This window comes from Ambystoma mexicanum, chromosome 5p (genome assembly GCF_040938575.1).
Source record: "Ambystoma mexicanum isolate Mex_15411 chromosome 5p, UKY_AmexF1_1, whole genome shotgun sequence".
Taxonomy (NCBI): Eukaryota; Metazoa; Chordata; class Amphibia; order Caudata; family Ambystomatidae; genus Ambystoma; species Ambystoma mexicanum.
In genome coordinates this window covers 1,111,019,168-1,111,043,433 of record NC_090930.1, presented here as the reverse complement: position 1 = coordinate 1,111,043,433, position 24,266 = coordinate 1,111,019,168, and the positions used below count along the sequence as shown (strand labels likewise).

General features: G+C 48.5%; 1 protein-coding gene across 2 annotated transcripts in view; it reads left to right on the top strand.

The window, feature by feature from the left end:
* The window catches only part of KDM1B (lysine demethylase 1B), a 1,796,634-nt gene that overhangs the window by 1,036,331 nt on the left and 736,037 nt on the right, over window positions 1-24,266 (top strand). For both annotated transcript variants that reach the window (XM_069613586.1, XM_069613587.1), the window contains one exon: window positions 14,642-14,769. In XM_069613586.1, coding sequence (XP_069469687.1) covers window positions 14,642-14,769 — 128 coding nt within the window. The remainder of the gene's footprint in view (window positions 1-14,641; window positions 14,770-24,266) is intronic.

Below are 24,266 nucleotides of genomic sequence, written 5' to 3'. Positions count from 1 at the left end.
GTTTTTTAAGGACAAAGTGGTTCTGTCAACTAATCCTCGTTTCATTCCTAAAGTTCCTACGGTTTATCATAAACACTCATCCATTGTCCTGCTCACCTTTTTCGCGACCCCCTCATCGGCTGCGGAAAAAGTCCTACATACCTTGGACGCAAAGAGAGCTCTAAAATTTTACCTTCATCAGATTCAGCAATTTAGATCTACGCAACAACTCTTCGTTGCATATGGTCCTTCGGCGAAAGGAAAAGCAATTTCAAAGCAGGGACTGGCCCGATGGGTCTCGTCGACGATTGCCTTCTGTCATTCCAAAGCGGGAAAACCGCTACAAGGGCGTCCAAGAGCTCATTCCGCAAGGGCAACTTCGACATCAACGGCGTTGTGGGCAGGAATCCCGCTGACAGACATTTGCCAGGCGGCGGCATGGTCAGTGCCTCGCACGTTTACCCGCCATTACTGCCTCGAACGGCAGGATGCGGACGAGATACAAATGGGAAGAGCAGTCATAAGCCATCTGTTTCAATACACGAAGCCCTTTTCAAGAAGGGTCTGTACTTATTTTGACGTATGTATATATGGATGTATATAGGGATATGTGTGTGTGTGTGTATATATATATTTCTGAGGCTTGTGGAATCTGCTTAGATCACATGCTGTGCATAGGCCGACATCTAGTGGAAGCTGCGGAGTATTACAGTTTGTTTTTTGAAATTTGAAAATGGGCGTCGACACAGGGCGTGCCAGTAATACGATCCCTAGTGTGACGTCCACTGTACCCAAGATCCCTCACGCGTCTAGGATCCTCAGATTGTTTTTTTCCGCCATACTGGTCGGAAGCATCTTGCGGAGTCCCCTGGCCTTAGCCATACTTTTGCTAAAATTATAAAATAATAATCTATTGACATCCTTCCTTACCCCAACGTCGAACTTCGACACTCGACGCCGGCTGGAGAAGAAATCGACCGTCGGCTCCTGCACGACGAATCTGGGCCTCGGAAGGCCACTGGCCTCGGCCCGGGCCTGGTAGGCCGCTGGCCTCGGCCCTGCAAGTAGGGAGAGTGGGGGGTGGTACATACTCTACACTCTTGATATATAGGTACACCTTGTATATTTCCTACACTTAACAGCCCGCTGCCTCAAGGTGCGTATGGAGGGTACCCCTTTTCAATTCTGCCCCAAGTGCAACCGCAAATACCCTTGGGTCGACAGGCACGCCACGTGCAATCTCTGCTTGCCGAGGGACCACCCCGAAGCGAACTGCAGAGCGTGTAGTAGGTTTAAACCTAAGACACTTAAGGACCGTTCGGCGAAGCGTTGGGCCCACCACGCCAGGCAGGCGGCCATGGCAGCGGAAGGCGCCTTCAGCGGTGGCAGCGACGCCGTACTTTCGGACGGCGAGGGCATTACGGCGTCGAAAGACAGCCGAGCGCAGGTCCCCGACCTCGGAAGGTCGTCCGGCAGGGCGGCTATGGGGAAGACCCCCGGCGACGCAAGCGCTTCACAACTACACACACTAAACACACTAAGTCCAACCGAGACTCGACGACGTCGAGTTCTCGGAAAGAGGCACAGACAGAACGGTCCGATTCGGTGTCCTCTGGGCGCTCTCGATCAAGATCGCCGCATGATGCCAGGCAATCATCCACTCTTGCCAAGAGTGCCTCACTCCCTAGGCTAACAGAAGTTCGATCGTCGGAAGACGAAGAGGACTTCCACCCCCAGGCCGCGCTCCAGGAGGCGGAGCCCGCAATTAAAGCCAGCGAGGCCCCACGCTCGAAGGACAGGGACACCTCTCCCGATCCTCGACGCCAGGCGTCGAAAAACTCCGGAGCCACTAAGGGACAGGGAAAACATTTTTCTACGCACGGGGAGAGTGGAAAACAGCAGAAGAAACTACCTGTACATTCTTCCACACCTGTGAGACACTCCAACCCCCCTAAACAGACAGACAAGTCCAGGTCTGCTGATAGGTCCACAACCAGCAAAGCTACTCAGGATAAATCCCATAGACTTGCTGAGAGAGTCATTCCCAGTTCCAAAAAATGGTCCAGTGAAGACATAGATAGGGTCATGTCAAGAATGTCTTAGTTGGCTGATTTTTATGATAAAAATCCAGAACATTTCCTCTCGTATGATCCAGAAGGGGCCACACCCTCAGGCTCTACTGATCCTATCACACCGAGTAAAAAGGCCCGGTTTGAAACCCCGATGAGGTCTGAACCCTTCGAGGTACAACCTTATGCAACTCCATACTCTCGGTATCAAGGAGAGGCTTCCTTTTGTGGAGACCAAGATTTTGGTATGATAGAAGAGCAAACCGGGACGGGCTACTATGGGGATGATGAGGACCAGGAAGAAGAAGAGGATGACTCGCAAACATACAGAGTAGTCTCCCCGGTAGAGAACGAAGCCCCGGTTACCGACTCCCCGGCCGATAACCAGCCCCTCCTAAATGAGGTTCTCGCTCGCGCAGCAGAACATTTCCACATTGACACCCACGGTGTACAGGAGGAAAGGGACTTCGCAGAAGAGTTAGTGGGAGAAAGGAGGCCGGTTGCCCAGACCATCCCTATCCTTAAATCCATTCAGCGGAGAATAGATCCGTCCCTGGTGAACCCAAACCTCACCAGAGCAGTCAATCCCAGGGTTGAAAAACTTTTCAGGGCAGCTCAGTCTGACCCTCTCTATATAAGAGGACATCTGAAGCCAGACTCCCTAGTTGTTACCAACACTCGTAAGAGGGCTGGAACATTCTTGTCTTCGTCAGAAGCTCCTCCCGACAAGGAGAGCAAAAAACTATACGGTTTCGGCAGGAAGTTAGCCTCAACATCCGCCTATCAAGCAAGGATTGCTAACTCCACCACCCTGTTGGCCAGCTACAACTGCCATCAGTGGGAAGAAGTCGCGGCTCTCATAGCCTCTGCTCCTGATCCGTTAAAGGGACAATTAGCTCGGATTTCCGCAGAGGGTAGAGCCGTGTCTGGTTGCATTTTGAAAGCAACCTTCGACGCCGCGGACAACGCAGGCAGATTGATAGCAGAAGGTACTGTTATCAAGAGACATGCGTGGTTAGGGCAGTCTGGTTTTAAGACAGAAACTCAGGCATCATAGTTAGACAAACCGGTGGAAGCCGATCTATTGTTTGGGAAGGCGGTCGAAGACGCACTGAAAAATGCCAAGGACGAATACGAGACACTCAAATCCCTTGGCCAGTTAACCAATAAACCCCCTAACCAGAGAGGGAATAGTAATTTTCGTCGCCCACGCGGCCAAAATTCCCAGAGAGGATCTAACTATTCTCAGGGGCAGGGTACACAGTGGAACAACAACCAACAGTCTACCCAGGGTTACGGCAGAGGTAATAGGAGAGGTCGTGGTAAAGGCAGAGGCAGCCCCAGCAAGGGAGGCGGCACGCCTCCACCAAAGCAGTGACGCTCAGTTCAGGATCCCTTCTCACGCAACCCCAGTAGGGGGACGCATTTCAAACTTCACCCAGGCTTGGGAAGGGATCACATCAGACAGATGGGTGCTGTCAACAGTATCCACAGGGTACTGTATAGAACTACTGCAGCGTCCCCTGAACCATCCTCCACGACAAAGAGTACACTCCTTAGAACATCAGAAGATTCTCCTCGAGGAGATTGCCATTCTTCTACAAAAGGGCACGATAGAACTCGTCCCGGGACACCAGGTAAACAAGGGTATTTATTCAACTTACTTCCTTGTGCCAAAGAAAGACTTGACAATGCGCCCAGTATTGGACTTACGGCCTGCCAACAAGTATGTCAAGCCCCAAAAATTTCGTATACAAGAGGTAATCCCCCTCCTAAAAAAGGGGGATTACATGGCAACCTTGGATATGAAAGATGCTTATTTTCATATTTCCATGTTCCCAGCGCACAGAAAGTACTTGCGCTTCAAGGTGGACAGTCGCCACTACCAATTCAAGGTACTGCCCTTCGGGATAGCTTCAGCACCAAGGGTATTCACCAAGGTACTGGCGGTGGCGGTTGCACACCTACGCAGGGAGGCAATCCCAGTGTACCCTTATCTGGACGACTGGCTCATAACGGGGGAAACCTCAGGAATTTGCAGGACAAACATTCAAAGGACTATCGACCTCCTCCACGATTTAGGCTTCTCAATCAACGAGAAGAAGTCAAGCCTGGTGCCAAGCACCTCAAAACAATTCCTAGGAGCAATCCTGGATACCCAGGAGGGGTTGATCTTTCCTTCAGAAGAAAGAATTCTGAATATACTACTGCAAATTCCGCATTATCAGTCCGGTCAACAAATAACGGTACGCAAAGCAATGCGTTTACTGGGCATTATGGCGTCATGCATTTACCTGGTCCCCCACGCGCGCCTGCGCATGCGTCCCATGCAGGAATGGTTGGCGAAACAGTGGTCTCAGGCAAGTGGTCAGTGGGACGATCTAGTGGTCGTTTCGCCAACACTGGTACAAAGCCTCCACTGGTGGACAAGAGAGAATCTTGCAAAGGGGAAACCCTTTTACGATCCTGAAGTACAGGCAGTAGTCACTACAGATGCATGTCTGACGAGGTGGGGAGCTCACCATCTCCACCACACAGCTCAGGGTCTCTGGTCTCACTCAGTGGCCAAGAACCACATCAACCTGCTAGAGCTTCTGGCAGTATTCAGAGCGCTTCAGGCATTCGAGCCCCATCTACTAAACCTGTCAGTGCAAATCCGGACGGACAGCACTACAGCCATGTTCTACCTGAACAAGCAAGGAGGGACTCGCTTGCAAAATCTGTCCAAGCTTGCCCAGAAAATCTGGATATGGGCACTCAGACGGAACATCTTCCTGTCATCGCAACATGTTCCAGGGGAGCTCAATTCCCTAGCGGATGCTCTGAGCAGAGACTCCCTCCCAGAGGAACACGAATGGGTTCTTCACAGAGAAGTCATAGAAGATCTCTTCTCTCAGTGGGGTTTCCCCACTATAGACTTATTCGCCACAAGCGAAAACAGACAATGCCCAAGATTTGCATCCAGGTTCCCCCAACCAGACACCCAGGGGAACGCCCTGTGGATGAACTGTTCAGGGATGTTTGCGTACGCTTTTCCACCAACTCCTCTCATCAGGAGAGTGTTGAACAAGATGAACAAGGAATCGATGACACTCGTCCTAGTTGCTCCCATGTGGGCAAGACAACTGTGGTTCCCACACCTACGCAGGATGGCGGTGTGGGAGCCCATCAAACTTCCAGCCTGGTACAACCTACTGTCCCAGCACCAAGGTCAAACAGTGCACCAGCAACCCAACTCAATGAACCTGGCAGCATGGCTCCTGAGGTCATAGAGTTTGGACATCTCAATTTGCCAAAGAGGTGTATGGACATCCTAAAGAAATCTAGGAAACCAAACACAAGGCACTGTTACTTTGACAAGTGGAAGAGGTTCGTTATCTGGTGCCAAAGTAGACAAATCAACCCGGTTGATTGCACTCCTTCCACTATTGTTACATACATGCTCCACCTGCTAGATGCAGGATTGGTTTTTAACTCACTGAAAGTACACCTGGCAGCCCTCTCGGCTTACACCACTTCCCATAGCAAGGTGTCGTGGTGGAAAGTACCAGTAGTTAAAGCCTTCATGGAAGGAGTAAAGAGACTTCACCCTCCTATTTCAAACCCACCACCAGGGTGGGACCTTAATGTGGTGCTAGCCAAGCTCATGGGCCCCCCTTTCGAACCCATGCATAAAAGCAGTCTCAAACACCTGACTTATAAAATGGCCTTCTTAGTAGCTATTACTTCTATAAGAAGGGTCAGTGAAATTCAGGCTCTGTCAGTGCAGGATCCCTTCTTTACTATCCATAAAGACAAACTGGTTTTACGCACACACCCTAGGTTCTCACCTAAATTTATATCAAAATTCCATGTAAACCAGTCCATCGAGCTTCCGGCTTTCTTCCAGAACCCGCAAAGCTCGGCTGAGGTGAAACTACACACCCTAGATGTGCGTAGGGCGGTCCTCTACTATGTAAATAAAACAAGACCGCTAAGGAAAACAGATCAACTTTTTGTCTCCGTAGCTACAGGCAGAGAGGGGGATCGCGTCTCTAAAGGTGCCATCTCGAAGTGGATTATTAACTGTATCCAGCTGTGTTACTCACTCTCTGAAAAGACTCTGCCTTTTACGCCTTGGGCCCACTCTACTAGAGGCATTGGGGCCACTCTGGCTTTCATTGCAAATGTTCCCCTTGACACCATTTGCAAAGCAGCTACTTGGAGCTCTATTCACACTTTTACTCAGCATTACTGCATTGACACCCATTCCAAGACAGATACTCAAGTGGGACAAGCGGTTCTAAGACACTTATTTGCTCATGACCCTTCTCACATCCCACCTCCTTCTTCTGGTACTGCTCGCTAATCTATGCACAGCATGTGATCTAAGCAGATTCCACAAGCCTCAGAAGGGATACATTACTCACCGTAATCGTATTTCTGATGCTTGTATCTGCTTAGATTCACATGCGACCCACCCTTCCTCCCCTCCGAGAGAAGGCGCATGATTACTTGTAGTCTTACCTTTCTGTTTATCTGCTTGGATTATCTGTACTCCTGCTACTCCTCATGCTACCTCATGTCAGAAAATATACAATCTGAGGATCCTAGACGCGTGAGGGATCTTGGGTACAGTGGACGTCACACTAGGGATAGTATTACTGGCACGCCCTGTGTCGACGCCCATTTTCGAATTTCGAAAAACAAACTGTAATACTCTGCAGCTTCCACTAGATGTCGGCCTATGCACAGCATGTGAATCTAAGCAGATACAAGCATCAGAAATACGATTACGGTGAGTAATGTATCATATATATATATATTGATATGTGCATGTACTGTTGCGTATTTTTAAATTGGCATCTTATGTAAGCGTGGTTCGCTATACATATGCTTAGGAGGGTGCCGGATTGCATTCACACCTCCTCTTTTTCAGGTTCACTGCTGTGCATTCTATTCTTAGCATGTGAATCCATGAAAGATCCAATGCTGGAGAAGGGAATAGTTTCTTACCTGTAACTCCATTTCTCAGGCATTGGTATCTTTCATGGATGCACATGCGCCCGCCGGCCTCCCCGGAATGCAATCATCTTGTATAACTAGATTTCACCCCATTCTACTTTGGAGGGGTCGAAATCTGAAGGGAGCCGCGGGGCGGGGCATTTATGCTGCTACGTCCTAGTGGGGCTTGCGTGGGCGGCCCCAAAACGACGTAGATAGGTCACAAAAGTGTTGAAAGTTTTGCTATGGGAAACGGCTTTATAAGCGTACCGAGGGTTCCCAGTCTGTCGACGGGGAATGTTCTAAGCATGTGAATCCATGAAAGATACCAATGCTGGAGAAATGGAGTTACAGGTAAGAAACTATTCCCTTCCTGCACATCGGTTTGTTTTTCTAGTGTAGGATTTAAATATAGGGTTTACCTTTCTTATGGCAGCCCCTTTCAGCCTCTACCTTCTTGAACGTTGTGGTTGCTCACCCTTAATATATTCTTCTTGGTTGCTTTTAATGAATGAGCTCCAGGCTCTTTCTGTGAAACCTCCATACCTTGTCTAATCTAAGTAAAAAAGGTGACCGTGAGGGGTAAGCAGACCTTCCTCCCCAAGACTGTTTGATTACCATCTCTCTCAAATAATTCTTTTTTGTGTTTTGCCCTCCACTTCATCCCTCTAAGATTGAGAGGTTTTGCCATCTGGACCGCAAGAGGTTAATCAGCCCCTCTGTCTTTTGAGATGAGTAACATCAGGAAGGATGACACGCTTTTTGTTGGATTCGCTGGGGCTCATGCGGGCTGGGCTGTTACTAAGCAGGACCTGCCTAGGTGGATCGTCCTCTGCATTTCCGAGTTGTATCATCTGGCTGGGAAGGATGTGCCAGAAGTTCTGAGTCCATTCTAGGAGAAGATTGGCAGCCTTTCCTGCTCTGCAGAGCAACATCCCTGTTTTCTTCCCTGCACACATTTGCCAAATACTACTGCCTGGGTCATTTATTGGGTCAGGATGCCTGCTTTGGTTGTGCAATACTCCAGAGTTTGCTGGTCTAGCTGGGGATCTGACGCTATTCACTCTCTTCCATGGTTCGGTGCTGCTTTGGGTATCTATAAAAGATCAAAAATCTGTGGGAGGAAGAAATCCATTGCCAGAAATAATTAATTAGTCCTTCCTCAAACCGATTCTTTATCAGTTTCCCAACCTAACCCTTATGCTGCATAGCTCATTGACCGCTTGCTGTTTGGTGGCCCTTTAGCTGCTTAGTGGTTTGGGGGAAAAGGTGAAAATTAGGTCTTGTGGTATGCTATGTTGATTTATACTGTGCACCACTACCATTTGCATGGTTTCCAGGCACCAGTGGCTCTATATATGTTGCCCCTTGGTCGCCCAACAAAGTCAGAATGGGCAGCATGGGACCTAATGGTGGCTTATAAAAGATGGTTCCCATCATCATTTCATCTTTATTTCGGCATTAATACCATAAAGGTACAAAGCTATAGTAAAAAAGAATTACCAGTTAATTACATAGTGATGCATTAAAAACAAGGAGGCAAGTTATAATTTCATATATTACATAAGTGCAACCAGAATCAACAGAGATAAAAGCACAAGGAAATATATAACTTGATACATGATTTGACAAGCCTACCCTTTCAACTGCTCCCAATAGTCACCAGGGCATAGTTTACAATTGTAAGCAAATGTAAAGTAAAATTATATAGAGTTCATAAGTTTGTTGATGGAGGCATGTGTGCCTCCATGACCACATTCGCGGTCCTCTTCCTTCCTTTGATTTTGCCCCTTACTCTCCATGCCAAGTCCAAGTAGCTTGCAACACAGTAAACCACACTCATATTTTCATGTTCCTAAATAGATGCAGCACCAGGCCTGTGCTGCGAATGCCATAATTATTGCATATTGTTTTTAGGTATTTGCCTCGTCCAACACGATAACCTTGGAAAAAGAACAAAAAGTGGAGCACCATCTCCTTGGATAAGCCACAAACTGGGCAAAGGTCATTCTCACAAGGTTACCATTTTGATGTGCGATAAGCCAGGCTCAATTGTGACAATCCAAACCTAGGTTACGAGCCAATGGACGGACAACATAGTCAAGGTAGGGTTCAAACCCAGTTGTTAATTTGGAGTTCAAATAAAGTCTGCCAGCACCCACCTCTAAGCAGTCGCTAGTCAGGTCAATCTCTAGCAGCCTTAGCAAAGCCACCTTGGTTTTACCAACATCGCTTCGAGCTATTCTCTGTGGGCATAACCATAGGTCAGCCATGTCCATACAAACCAAAAGTTTCTTTACATATTGGAACCAAGGTAAGGACTTCCTACCCTCCGAATCCCAAATATGAGATACCCCTCTCGGAAAATCTGTAGTTCGGGGGTCAGCCATAATGTAAGCCAAAATAGCACAGGCCAACGCTGGACGTCTTTTTGTATTGGGGTTAATCCCAATTCATAATAAATGGGAGACAAAGGGGGGCAACTTGTTGCGAGTCCTAATAGCTTCTTCAAACATGTTCTCTCAGCCAGGCCCACATTGTTGCATTTTGAGTGGGCCCATATTTCTGCCCCATAAGTGGCTGCTGGTTTTGCCTGAGCCGAGAGCATCTTGATTTCAAGGCATCAAGGAGTAGTCTCTTGGCCTCCATACAAACGTCATTAAACCAGCCCTTCTTTATAGGCCCCCTGACCTTAATATTATGCAGAAAACAATCTGAAAACGAACCCATGAGTTCAATAAAATAGGAAACTCTAGCAGATGCATTCCAACTGCCCCCCTTCCCCTGGCCTCCAACATGTCCAGAATTATTTAGCAGTTCTCCAGCATGGGGTCTGGCATGGATTTACATGGTCATGAATATTACCTGTCATTAGGCCGGGAATCCTCTGTAAAAGAAAAAACAATTTCACTTTCACTTACAAACAGTATTTCTCCTCTAAACCAATCACTGTACTCTGAGTCATACTGCCCCCAGCCAATGACTGCCCTCTACCATAGCCCCTCCTCTGGCAGCTATCTTCAGATTTCTATCGCACATTCAAGTGTTGGGCATCTTTGAGTTCTGCTCCGTGAGCTATTCTACATTTTTTGCCTTATTTCGACTGAGAATGTTCTATTGGTGCCTAATCAGAGCCTGCGTGCTCTTCTCTCCATCTGCAGACAAGCCGGGATCTGTTTGTCGGTGAATTTCAGCGCCCCTTAAGGGCAAGGATTGCCGATTTTCATTGAAGTTTCCGTAAGGCCATCAGTCCTACTCTGCACCTCCGACCATGACGGAGGAGAAGGAAGGAGGTTCCCTTTTCAAGCTCTGCACCAGATGCGGACTGCGGAATGTGTTTGTGGAGGACACACACCTTCAATGCCTTGACTGCCTTCACCAGGACCACAAAGAAGGAGATCGCTAGATCTGCCTCGGCTTCTCCTAGAGAATGATGAAGGATTGACACAGTAGACTGGCAGCGTGGCTGGGCGCCAAGTACTCTTCCCCATGCCCCAAGCAGGGTCATGCCTCCCCTAGGACCAGCCGGTCCGAAGAGTGGGATTCTAAGTCTTTTGAGGGCGCTCCATTCATGGGGGCCCAAAACCAGGCCAAGCACTGTGAATCCGTTTACATCAGAGTTGCCGCACACGCGGGTCTCGCGATGGGCAGGGTGCGATCAACCTCACCATCTGCCTCCATCTCCAGCCATTGATCGAACTCCTCCTCAAAAAAGGAAATCGCCCAACCCGGCTAAGCTGTGGGAGAAGTCAGAGAAGCCTTGGGTGGAAGAAAAGATAGCCAACCTGCCCAAGAAGGCCCAGGCGGCGCAGGAGAAATCGTCATTGATGATTGAGATGGTGGTTGCCGCTCTCTCAAAGAACAGGGGGGCTGACTCTGTGAAGGTAGCCCTGACTGCGCCTAGGTTGTCCCTACCCCCCCGAGGTGGGAGGCCTCAGCTAGGCCAGTGGCAAAGCCTGCTGGCACACCGGAAAAGAGGATGCCGTTGCTGAGCCCGGCTCCGACCCCTCAATGTGAAAAGGTGGGGCTGATGAAGTCCCAGGCCAGCCACAGGCCGTACCCCAAGACATGGATGTTTCGTCCTCGGACGAGGAGGGCCAGGAGTCTGTGCACACGGTCCACAAGGACTTGGAGGACGATGACGGCAGAAACGACTGCGACAACGGCGGCGCGTGGCCTAGTGTGCCGACCACTCCGGCTCAGCCGAGAGATGTATCTCTGGACATCCTTTTTGACCATTCACACATTGGTGTCAGAAATCCAGAAAAGGATGCCGCAGGCAAAAAAGAGGAAGTGCCATCCATTGTCCCTGCATCAACCTCCACACCCGAGCCAGGTGTCCTCCCTCGATGGACACCGGGACGGCCACGGCCACAATGACATCGTCACAGCGGGTGGATCGCTGCAGCGGAAGGCGTCCCCAACGGATGAGGTGGGATAGTTTCATGCCATGGTCGCGACCGTCAAGGCGGCCAACGCACTGGCAATCCTGGCCAGGTGCGACAGGGAACTGTGGTACAAGCTGGCCCCGATTCTGGAGTTCCTGCCCTACGACAAGTGGGTGGAGGCGCTCACACTCTTCCAGGAGGGGAAAGTGGCTTCGGACCATGCTACCATGTGGCCCTGGACATCGCTGACACAGGTTTCTGGCAGATGGGGAACAGTGTCTGCCTCTGTCGTCGAGGCTGGCTGAAGGCCACCAATTTCTGCCAAGATCCGGAGACGGCTTGTTCCCTGGGCACTTTCCAGCAGTACCACTCTTCCTTTCGCGCCTCTGGAGGAAAGTTGACGAAAGGTTCCTCGTTGTACTGTCAGTCCTCCCGGTCCACGACCCAGGAGGCCTAGGTGGTGGTGGTCCGCACCGTTGAAGCCCCCAAAGCGGAACACAGGAGGCGAAACAGGACTGAACCGGCCAGGACGTCGGGCCCCCACCCATGCACCCCAGTGGGAGGCCAGCTGATGCTATTCGTCAGCGAGTGGGAAAAGATCTCCACTGACAGATGGGTGCTAGATGCTCTCACCCACGGACATAACCTGGAGTTTCAGCAAAAGTGTCTGCGGGTCCCTCCACATCCTTCAGCTCCTGCAGGAGGTACAGGCTATGCTACAAAAAGGGGCGATAGAGCTAGTTCCAAGGGAACTCTGGAGCTCCGGAGTCTATTCGAGATACTTCTTAGTCAAAAAAGACCGGAGGCTGAAGGCCCATCCTAGACCTGTGGCGTCTCAACAAGTACCTCAAGTCCCAAAAATTCAGGATGGTCACGTTGCAGCACGTGCTCGGCCAACTGGAGGAAGGAGACTTTTTGGCATTGCCGGATCTGGAGGACGCCTACTTCCACGTCCCTGTCCACAGGAAACATCGAATGTTCCTATGCGTTGTGTTGCAGGGAAGACGACTACCAGTTCAAGGCCCTCCCTTTCGGCATAAAGTAGGCTCCCACGGTGTTCACGATGTGCCTGGCACCAGTGGCGGCCCATCTACATCTACATGGGATACACATGGACCCGTACCTCGAACGACTGGCTCATCCGGGCCAATTCAAAGGAGGTGGCTGTCGAACAGAGATGACCGTCCAGCTGCTGATGGATCTGGGGTTCTCCATCAATTATCCAAAGTCCTGCTTGACACCATCGCAGAACGCTCTGTTTTTAGGAGGCAGGCTCAACACGGTCTCCTGCCTGGCGTCGCCCTCGGAGGAGAGGATAGTGGCCATTCTAGGGAAAGTGCAATGGCTGTTGTCACTGAAGACTGCCACAGTGCGGACCATCAAGTTGCTGCTCGGCATGATGTTGTTTTGCATCTACCTTATCCGGCTCTGCAGGTTGCAGATGTGTCCTCTTCAGGAGTTCTTGGACACCCGCTGGATACAAGTGTCCGGAAGCTTCATGGACAAGATCCCACTCAACGAGGAGTTCCGTCGGGCAGTGAGGTGGTGAGGCATACACTCAACATAGTCCGAGGGGCAGGGTTTCAAAACCCTGCATATCAGGAGATGGTCACCACGGACGCTTCCCTGGAGGGCTGAGGAGTCCACACCGGCCGTCTGCACGCCAGAGGCCTGGGGTTGCTGGAGGAGAAGGATCTCCACATCAATATCCTGGTGTGCGGGCGGTCTTATGGGCCCTCAAGTCTTTCCTTCTGTCCCTCAAGGGCAAGGTGGTGAGGATATTCATGGACAACACCACCACAGTCTAAGAACTTTTGGTCTGTATGGTCTGGTAAGTGGTTTCTAAAGTTAACTACACTTGACAGAAAAGCAAAGCAGCGGTCCGGGAGTCAAATGGTTTGAAAGCAGCATCAGCTGCTGGGCAGGGCTCCAACTCCCAATCAAGAACAGTGAACCGCCCATTACGGAGAGGTAAGTAATTTGTTCATTTAGATTATAAAATCAATAAACGTTATTCCGCTTTGACCATCTGATGCAAGTCTTTTACAATATTTAAACATTTGGTGAACATGGCTGTCTTGCCAGCTCTGCCTCAGAATTACCTTGTGTTCTGCCTTATCATGGTTAACTCATAGCAAGCACTGTGAAAACAGTACTGGAATTTCTAAAACAACTTTGACAGTAAACACTATATTTAGACTTAAACTTCTACAGCAGCATACGGAAATACATTTTGACACAGTTTTTAGTGATATCTCATTATAGCGCATGGTAAGCGTTGTAGCCTTTTTGTGTGAAGTAAGTGCGTCTCAGAATGCATCATTTAATTAGTGAATGCAGTGCTTTGGGTCTGGTTAGATATGAGTTTATTGCTCACAAAATAAATGACCAGGCCTGGCGGGAACATTCCCTGATCGTTTTAAAGTTTGTCAGGTTGAAAGAAATGTCAGTTTGTCTGCAGACAAAATTGCCTCTGATGTTTTTACAACTTTTATTTTTAACTTTGTATTGCCCATGGAGGATACAATTGAAATATTAAAGTACATCTGGGAAAATCTGTAAATTGAAGAAAAGCTGGTCTCCAAATGTTAAATGTTCTGCATTTTAATTAAAACCTAAAGAAAATAGCAGAGACCAGCCTTTTCCTTAAACGTTCAGTGAAGCCGATCCATGGGCTTTTTAAAGTTAATGTAAAGAATGTGAGTTAATTACGTGCCAGTTAGGATTGTGGTTCTAGTGCCAAATAAGTGATACTTCTAATTAAAGCAATATTGTTCTTATGCATAAAGTATTTTAGGCTTTGCATTACTTGTAATACACTGACTTTGCTGATTCAACATGCCATACAAGCAACAGTAAACATTGTTTGTATATATTTCACAGTTGTATGCATTTGTTTTGGGAAATTGGGAAAACGCTGATCAACACACATTCCAAAATTCCAAATATTTGAAGCACTGGAAAAACACAAGAAGGTTTAAAAGTTAAAAAAACACCACTCCATGAAATCTTAGCTACTAATACTCGGCGGGGGGTCCTTCCTGGGCAGAAAGGGCCAGACCTCGCTTGTCTCAGGCCTTTAATATGTCTGGAGGCATTATTCAAGAACATGCATTATTGTTTAATTGAGGGTATTTTGGAAACTACCATCCTTTGCTGAGAACAGAATTGATTAAACTGTGGTTGTATTGGGTTTAATTCCTGTACTTTTTCTCTCTCTAGAAAAGATACAGGAGATCTACAAAACGTTCATGCAAGAGTCTGGTATTCAGTTTACTGAACTAGAGGAAAAGGTACTCCAGTTCCACCTCAGTAACTTGGAATACGCCTGTGGCAGCAACCTTCATCAGGCAAGTACTGTAGGAGTTCCAAAAGTAGAATAGGTTTTCAATTATTTCTGGAAGCTTGCCTCAACAGCATTCAAAGTACACAATCAAGCATTTGTATCCAGTTTAAAAAGCTTCCTTTAGCTGTAAAGCACAGCCACGCCTCAAAAACAGTCTCCATCTTCACAATGGTAAGCCATGCATAAGTCATGAACGGAAGAACAGTAAGAACAGAGTTACATACATTACTGCCAGATATGCATGTCCACACACACTTGTCTGGTAGTTCCCAGGCTGACACTCACAAAGTAGTTGATATTCACAAGCCTCTTTTCATGCACCTTTCTATACACTTAACTTAGACTAAAATTGGTTGTATGTGTGGAGTGCCAAATTGTTATGTTAGCAGTTTTGTGTGTTGGGTAGAAGAGCTGTGCGGTTTGTTATGTCTGTAAATTTGTGATGGCTGGATCGAATTACCTCTGGGACTAAGCCGTCTGATATGGGACAGGGCACTAAACGTGCAGCGTGCACATCTATCGATCGATCCATGAAGCAACTGTTCAAAGATGAAGGTTCGGCAATGCTTTACATGCACATTACATGCATATTTGTAAAATAATAACCGCCAAGCGATACATTCCATTGTATACATACATGTCAGGCCAATCCCCGGATTTACAGTTGTAAGAAAAACATCTGTTAAACTCGGGAGACATATCACATTTGCACATTTGGTAACCATCACATGACAAATAGAAAATAGAAATCCTCTTTTAAATTCAGGAAACATGTCTAACTGTGCCACAGCAATGCATGCATATTCATCAGACAACAGTCCATTCATTGCAGGATTAGGGTGTAAGACCTTAATCCGAACAGGCAAAGGAGTGGCAAAACACGTTTCTGGAGTAGGATACTACGTGAGTTAGACGGCTTTGCAATGCTTTACATGGACATTTGGCAGATATTAAATGTGAGATGGGTGGTTAGAAGTATTAAAGGAATATGCAATGCATATGGTGTATTGTATAACATTGTAGTGCCCTAAATTCTCCAGCATTGGATCTTTCATAGATTCACATGCTGTGTCAGCAGGAGCTAGAATTTTCCATAAACTTCCCAAAATCGCGCCTAGTTCCATTAAGACAGGCACTCAACCTTGTGGCAAGAGCGCAACTCCCTGCAGATGGAGTTTGCTAGGGTTTTCTGAATCCTCGGCAGATTGAGGAGAATGAGAAACATGTCGTGCTGCAACGCCCAATGCCAAAGAGCCTAAGCCTCCTTGGATAGCTGTGGGGATCTGGTTCCTCGCCATGGAGGTAGAAGGTGCTTTCAGTGATGACACCAACGCAGCCGCTTCGGACGGCGAGGGCGACATGGTAGCTTTGGCTACCCAAGCGCAGGCCCCCGACCCCGGAGGACAGGCCAGCGGCCCTGTTGTGGGGACAACACCCGGCCGGCGGAAGTGCTACAGTTCCATCCACCACTAAACACATAACCCCAGGTCGCGACTCGACACATGGGTCGAGCGGTCGACAACGCACAACACCCAGGGAAAAGTCAGTTGAATCCCTGTCCTCTGGGACTCTCGCTCGAGATTGCCGCACGACAGGGCCCTACCATCAAAAGACAGCATGGGTGTCACGGGTTAAACTCCCACCGAGGGCCGATCGCCCGCAGACGATGCCACGGCCCTACCCGCACCTGAAAATCGACGCTCTGCGTCAGGTTAGGTACCAGGCCCCAAACAGTCGGATAAACACGGCTCGGGCGGCGGGGGGGGATAAAGAGCACAAGAAGAAGTTCTCAAAGACCCCTCATAGGGATAAGAGCCCTTATAGGGATAAAACCCCTTAAAGAAAAAACTCAAGATTCTAGGCCCATCCCTCATAAGGATAACTCTCTAGAGGCCAGGCCTAAACAATCTGGGGTAAATCCTCCTACAGATGAAGATTTGGGACTTCCTTCCCAACCTTTGGTCATCCCAAGATCGGTACAGTGGTCAGCACAAGACATAGACAGGTTAATGAGGAGAATGTCCTTTATGGCCAATTTCTACGAAAAAAGGACCCTGCCTATTTCGAGAGTTTCCACTCCACTCCCCCCACTACTGCTCCCTCTGGGTCACAAGTCTCTGCTCAACCTTCTCAATCCCCTACTAAATGTCTCGTACTGAAATTTCAGTGCGTAGCACAATCCTAGAGCTCTATGACCCAGACTCCGAACACAAAGACCTCTCTATTTTAGAGGTTGCAGACCCTCAGTGCGAGGATGATGCAGCAGACCCTTATTATGGGGACGATGAAGGCCAAGAGGCTGACCCAGAGGCCAATATGTATCCTGTAGACTCACTTATTGATCAGGACCCCCCTATCACTTATTCTCCAATTGACAACCAACCCCTTCTGAATGAAGTGCTAGCCAGGCCAGCAGAGCACTTTCAAATAGAGACCCAGGAGGTACAAGAGGATAAGGATTTTTTAGAACAAATCTTTGGGGACAAGAAGAAGGTGGCGCAGTTTATTCCTCTCCTCAAGTCAATACAGCGCAAGATACAGCCGTCATTGGAGACCCCTAACCTTACATGGGCTGTAAACCCCCGGATAGAGAAGCTATTTAAACCCGCACCTTCAGACCCACTGTATATTAGAGGTCAGCTAAAGCCTGACTCGTTAGTTGTAACTACAACTAGGAAGAGAGCGGGCATCCCCCTTGCTTCCTCTGAGGCCCCGCCCGACAAAGAGAGCAAGAACTTTTACACAATGGGCAGAAAGGTTGCCTCCTCCGCGGCTTACCAGACCAGAATTGCAAACAACACAACCCTTTTGGCCAGTTACAACTGCCACAAATGGGAGGAAGTGTTGGCCTTACTGTCGTCTGCCCCAGAACCACTGAAGTCCCAGCTAGCTCAGGTGACCGCAGAAGGCAGAGCAGTGTAAAGCTGCTTACTTAAGACCAACCTTGAAGCTGCAGACAAGGCCGGAAGGATTATTGCACAGGGTACTGTTATTAAACGTTACACGTGGCTGCAGCAATCGCGGTTTAAACTAGAAACTGAGGCCACCCTAATTAACATGCCTATCAAACCCAATGTGCTCTTTGGAAAGGCCGTCGAGGATGCCCTTAAGACAGCCAAAGAGGAGTATGACACACTTAAATCTTAAGGGCAGCTCACCAACAAGCCACCCGGCCAGAGGGGTAATGGCAATTTTTGCCGTTTTCGCAGCCAAGGTTCACAACAGGGGTCCAATTACAATCAAAGCCAAGGGGCTCCCTGGGGAAATAATCGAGGTCAGTCCTCCCAGAACTATCCTAGAGGTCCACGTAGATCCCGAGCTTGTGGCAGGGGCAACTCATCTCGACGGGGTACCCCTCCACAAAAACGGTGACTATCCGATTCAGGTGCCCTCCCATGCCTCTCCAGTAGGAGGGTGCATTTCCAACTTCACCCACGCATGGGAAGGAATCACCTCAGACAGATGGGTGCTCTCCACAGTAGCAGGCGGATACTGTATAGAGCTCCTCCAACTACCCCAAAACCACTCTCCACAGCAGAAGCTCCATTCAAAGAAACACCAGAGAATCGTCCTTGAGGAAATCGCCACACTTCTGCTAAAGGACACTATCGAAATCATCCTGGCCAACCAGGTAAACAAGGGTATTTATTCAACTTACTTCCTTGTGCCAAAGAAAGATCTAACCATCTAACCATGCGCCCAGTATTACATTTGTGCCCTGGAAAACAAATACGTAAAGCCACAAAGGTTCTGCATGACTACGCTACAAGAGGTAATCCCTCTACTAAAAAGGGGGGATTACATGGCAACACTGGATATGAAAGATGCCTATTTTCATATTTCAATGTTCCCAACGCACAGAAGGTTCTTGCGTTTCAAGATAGCGAACCAGCACTACCAATTCAAAGTGCTACCCTTCGGAATAGCATCTGCTCCAAGGGTATTCACAAAGGTACTGGCGGTGGTGGCAGCACACCTGCGCAGGGAGGCAATCACAGTGTACCCTTACCTGGACGACTTGCTCATTACAGGTTAGTCCCCCCAGATTTGCACACAAAACCTTCTCTTTCAATTGGGCTTCTCAATCAACAAGAAAAAGTCAAGCCTAGTGCCAAGCACAACCAAACAGTTCTTAGGAGATGTCTTAAACACACAAAAGGGGTTGGTCTTTCCGTCAGAGGAAAGAGTCCAAAATATGTTTTTGCAAATACCACATTATCAGGCCGTCCGCCAGATAAGGGTGCGCACTTCCTCCCATTCCCCTGACCTCAAAACAGACACTGTAACCCCCATTCCCTTCCCTTCCCCCACTCCCCCCTCCTCCTTGTAAATAGTTCTACATATTGTTCTAATGACTTGTTTCATGTTTGTAAATATGCTTCTCTCACTTTTTTACCTGTTGTTATACTGTAAAGTGCTTTGGCTTAAAGCGCTATATAAATTCAATGAACATAAACATAAAGCACTGCACTTGCTAGGCTTAATGGCATATTGCATTCACCTGGTTCCTCATGCAGGCCTGCGCATTCGATCAATGCAGGAGTGGTTGGCGAAACAATGGTCTCAGGCAAGTGATCAGTGGGACGATCTAGTGGTCGTTTCTCCAACACTGGTACAAAATCTTTGCTGGTGGACAAGAGAGAATCTTCTAAAGGGGAAACCCTTCTACGATCCAGAGATACAGGCGATTATCACAACAGATGCCTCTCTTGCTGGGTGGGGGGCCCACTACCTTCACCACACAGCTCAGGGTCTGTGGTCTCGCGCAGCAACTCGGAACCACATCAATCTGCTGGAACTTCTGGCAATATTCAAGGCCCTTCAGGCATTCGAATCACACTTAATGAACCAATCTGGGCAGGTCCTGACAGACAGCACTACAGCAATGTTTTACATAAACAAACAGGGGGGCACCCGTTCTCCAAATCTGTCCAAACTTGCACAGCAAATTTGGAAATGGGCGCTCAAACGGAAGATATTCCTACTGTCACAGCACGTTCCAGGGGAACTCCATTCTCTCGCAGACTCATTTAGCAGAGATACCCTACCTGAAGAACACAAGTGGCAACTTCAGCCAGAGGTCCTAGAAAACCTCTTCTCTCTATGGGTTTACCCCACAATAGACTTGTCTGCTACAAGCGAAAACAAGCAATGCCCAGACTTCGCGTCCAGGCTCCCCCAGCCAGGCTCCAAGGGGAACGCCCTCTGGATGAACTGGTCAGGGAAATTTGCTTTCGCTTTTCCCCCAGCACCTCTCATGAGGAAAGTGGTGAACAAGATCCACAAGGAACATATGACGCTCATCCTAGTTGCTCCTATTTTGGCAAGACAACCTTGGTATCCACATCTGCGCAAACTGCCAATGTGCCATCCCATCAAACTCCCGTGCCCGTACAACCTGTTCTCCCAGCGCGGGTGACTAACAGTGCACCCTCTACCTCACTCAATGAACTTGCAGCATGGCTCCTGAAGTCATAGTTTGGACATCTTAACCTGCCTCAAAGATGTATGGACATCTTCAAGGAATCAAGAAAGCCTAACACTAGACACTCTTATTTTGAAAAGTGGAGGAGATCCGTAATTTGGTGCCAGTCTAAGCAAACTAACCCCATTGAATGTACTCCTTCACACATTTTTTTCCATAACATTTTATTGGGTTTTAGAGTTAAACACAACATCAGCAACATTGCAGTAATCGATAATCGTGCCAATATGACCATGCAGTTCAAGCCAGCGGGCAGGGGATGCGATGATTAGTGACCTGACCATAATAGTCGATGACTCTGTCATATCACGGCGACCGAGCGGACCCCCACTCTCTGGGTTATCCCAGCTTGAGTCTTTAGTCTAATAAAGCTGGCTGCCATGGAGCCATCTGGTTAGTGGTGGCTCTCTAGTAAGCGCTGGAAACTTAGCTGCGTAGTCCATAAATGGGTCCCACACATTTAGGGTTCTGTTCAGAGAGCCTGCACGAATTGCTGTGACCTTTTCCGCGACGGCTATGTCCCAACACTTGAACCACCATAACGTGGCTGAGGAACCATCTTCGTTTTTCCATAACCGGGTCATTGCAATTTTTGCTGCTAGGAGTAGGTGCGTGCATAGGCGATGGATATGCCCCGAGATCGGGAATGCTCCTCCTCCTGTTTCACTCCGAAGGATTATCCCAGGGCCACAGGAGATGGATAGACCGGTGATGTCCTTGATGTGGTTTATTACCTCTTTCCAGTAAGTCTCTGCCCTCAGGCAGGTCCAGACCATGTCAATAATGAGCCGGGGGCGGGGCACCCACGCCAACAGGTCGCGTTTATAGCCCCCTTCCCTATTTGTAATAAACTGTGAGCTCTTATGCAGTCTGGACCAGATTTTCTCCCATTCCTCGACCTCTATTTCCCGTCCCAAGCCCTTCTCCCATTCCAGCATATATCTTTCTTTTTTTGGAGGGATCTGACCCATATAGTAGTCGACAAAGAGCAGAGGTTCTCCCTCTTTTAGTTGGGGTTGTTACAGAGAGTTCCAGCGCTGTTCATTCTCTGGAGCATTTTTCCCGAACTATCCTGTGGGACAGTCAAATTCGAATTTGAGCATAGCGGAATCTTTCCCACTCACCCACTCCGAATTTTGTCTTGCATCTCTCGAACAAGATGGGCATTCCCTCTTCTAGGAAGTCGCTCGTTTTCAGCAGTCCTCCCTCCCTCCAGGGCTGGAAGCTGAGCGGAGAATTGCCTGGTGAGAATTTGGGGTTATTCCAGATGGGGGTCAGAGGACCAAAGGACCCTCGAACACCCCACTTCTGGGCTGCTGCCTTCCAACTGCAAACAATTGTGTTTGTTGCGGAGAGGGGACCACTGTTTGCTTGTGGTTTTATATTTGGCAAGTGTGGGAGTTCTGAAAGTGTGACTGGGCACCAGGCCTCCTCTAGTTGGATCCACTTCAGGATATCCGACTCTTGCACCCAGGAGTAAGCATGCAACAGCTGGGCTGCTAGGGCATATCTGGCGACATCAGGAACACCCAGCCTGCCTTGAGATTTCCCCCGCATCATAATTCTTTTCCCAATTCGGGGCTTTCAATCCCGCGCCTCCCCCTTCACCCCCCCCCCCCCCCGCTCTCCCCGCCCCACTCCTCGAGACGAATTCCTGAATTTTCTTTTGCAGTGCTGCCAGGACGGGACTCGGTAATGCTGTACAGTAGTACTGCCACCTGGGGATTATATTCATTTTTATGGCCGTGATCCACCCAAATCAGGAGATTTCTTGGGTCTTCCACCTCTTTAAGTCGTTGTGGAATTCCTTAATCAGCTGCGGGAAGTTGCTTGAATACAAGCGTGACGGTCCTTTAGTGATGTGTACCCCAAGGTATTCAATGGCTCCTTTCGCCCAAGGGATCGGCATTAGGGGTCTAAGTCTGGCTCTTTCCTGCTTATTGAGATTGATTGCTAGAGCTGAGGATTTGTCCAGATTTACTCTGAACCCTGATAGAGCCCCGAACTCTGACCTCTTCCCATAGGGCCCCCAAAGACGACGCCAGGTTTGACGCTGTTATTAACACGCCGTCCGCATATAAAGCAATTTTGTAATCGTGGCCTCCCACAGTGATCCCCTTTATCCTCATATTCAGCCTAATTCTCGCCGTGAAAGGCTCCATGGATAGGGCGAAAATCAAGGGCGAGAGTGGGCATCCCTGCCTAGTGCCCCTGGATATGTGTATTGCCTCAGACCTGATTCCGTTGACCCGCAATTGTGTAGTTGGGGTTTGATAATTGGCCATCACCCATGTAGTAAAGTTTGGGCCGAAGCCGAAGTGCTCTAACACAGCTTGAATATACCCCCAATCTACCAAATCAAATGCTTTGTGTGCATCCAAAGATATGACCGCCATTCCCATAACCAGCTTGCAGGCGCTTTCGATGATATTTATCCTCCTAATGTTATCGTGGATCCCCCTTCCCGGGATAAATCCCTTTTGATCGTGGTCTATTAGGTTTGGAAGAACCGCCCCTAGCCTGCTAGCTAGGACCTTAGCGAAAATGTTCCCGTCATTGTTCAGTAGTGTAATCGAGCGGTAAGAGGTCGCCAACTCGGGGTCTTTTCCCGCTTTGTGTAGCAGGACTGTGAGCGACTCCGCCATTGCCCCGGTGACTGACTTTGAAAACAGAAAAGAGTTGAATAGGACTGACATTTGCGGTGCCAATATACTCGAATACTTTTAATAGAAATTTGCGGAGAGGCCATCTGGGCCGGGTGCAGTAGTTTTGAGAGATTTAATGGCTTCTGTGATTTTGTTGGCCGTGATAGGAGATTCTAGGGAATCGAGCTGGGTTCTGTTTTGAGGGGGTATAGTTCGCAAATGCTCTAGCAGATTGTCTAATGCCATGGGCTTCCCCGACATTATGGCTGTATGATGCCTCACTAGCTCGCTAATTTTTTATCTTGGAGTAGTATACTTTCCCATCCACTCCCACTGGTTTGTGGATAATGTTTCTGCTACGGAACTTTTTCAGTTTTAGCGCCAGCCCTTTGTTTGCCTTATTTCCTCTGCTATAGAACTGCCTCGTGAAGGCTAATGATTTGGCAGTTCGGTCGGCGCAGTGCATTTCCAATGCTATTTTGGCTTTTCTCAGGGCTCTTTCTGTTCTCCTACAGCTGCGCGATTTCAGCTCGGCCCCTAGTTGGTTTACCTTTTCCTCCTATTTGGCGGCAGCAATGTTCGAGATTCTTCTCTGCTCAGCCCCAGCGCTGATTAGAGCCCCCTGACCACTGCTTTCATCACGTCCCAGATCATGTTGATGGGGGAGTTCTCCGTTGTGTTCTCCTTAAAATAGTTGGTTATAGTTTCCGCCACTTCCGTGCCGATGCATTCATCTAGCAGCAGGGAGTCGTTCAGTTTCCAATGTCTCTGAATAGGGTGCTTTTGGCCCAATATGACGAGGTTTGCGGACACTGGGACATGGTCGGATATCATGCATGCGTGGATATCTGCCTTACTTAGGCATGGATACAACACCCCGGAGATTAGTATGAGGTCTATTCTTGAGAAACCTTTATGTGCACAAGAGTAATGATTATAGTCTCTTGATTTGCCGTTGAATAGCCTCCATGCGTCGACAGATTCAGTTTCCCTGAATAGCTTTGCCAGGGATAGTGATTGCGCAAAGTCTGCTTTTGTGGGTGCAGAGTTTTGTCCATTTGGGGATTTGGCATAGTGTTGAAATCTCCGCCAATAATCAGGTGCCCTTCCCGAAAGGATAGGATGATCGGAATTAGGTCAGAGATAAATTTGGCTTGAGACATGTTGGGGTCATAGATTATGACAATTGTAATAGGGAGCTCCTCGAATAGGCCCTTAAGTAGGAGGAAGCAGCCTCCCGGGTCTCTTCTTACTGTGATTTTTGATAATGGGACCCTGTCGCTCAACAATATTGCCACCCTTCTTTTTTTCTCTCCAGATGTTGCGAAAAAACTTTTTTGTATCTGCTGAATCGCACCCGGTGTTCGTCTT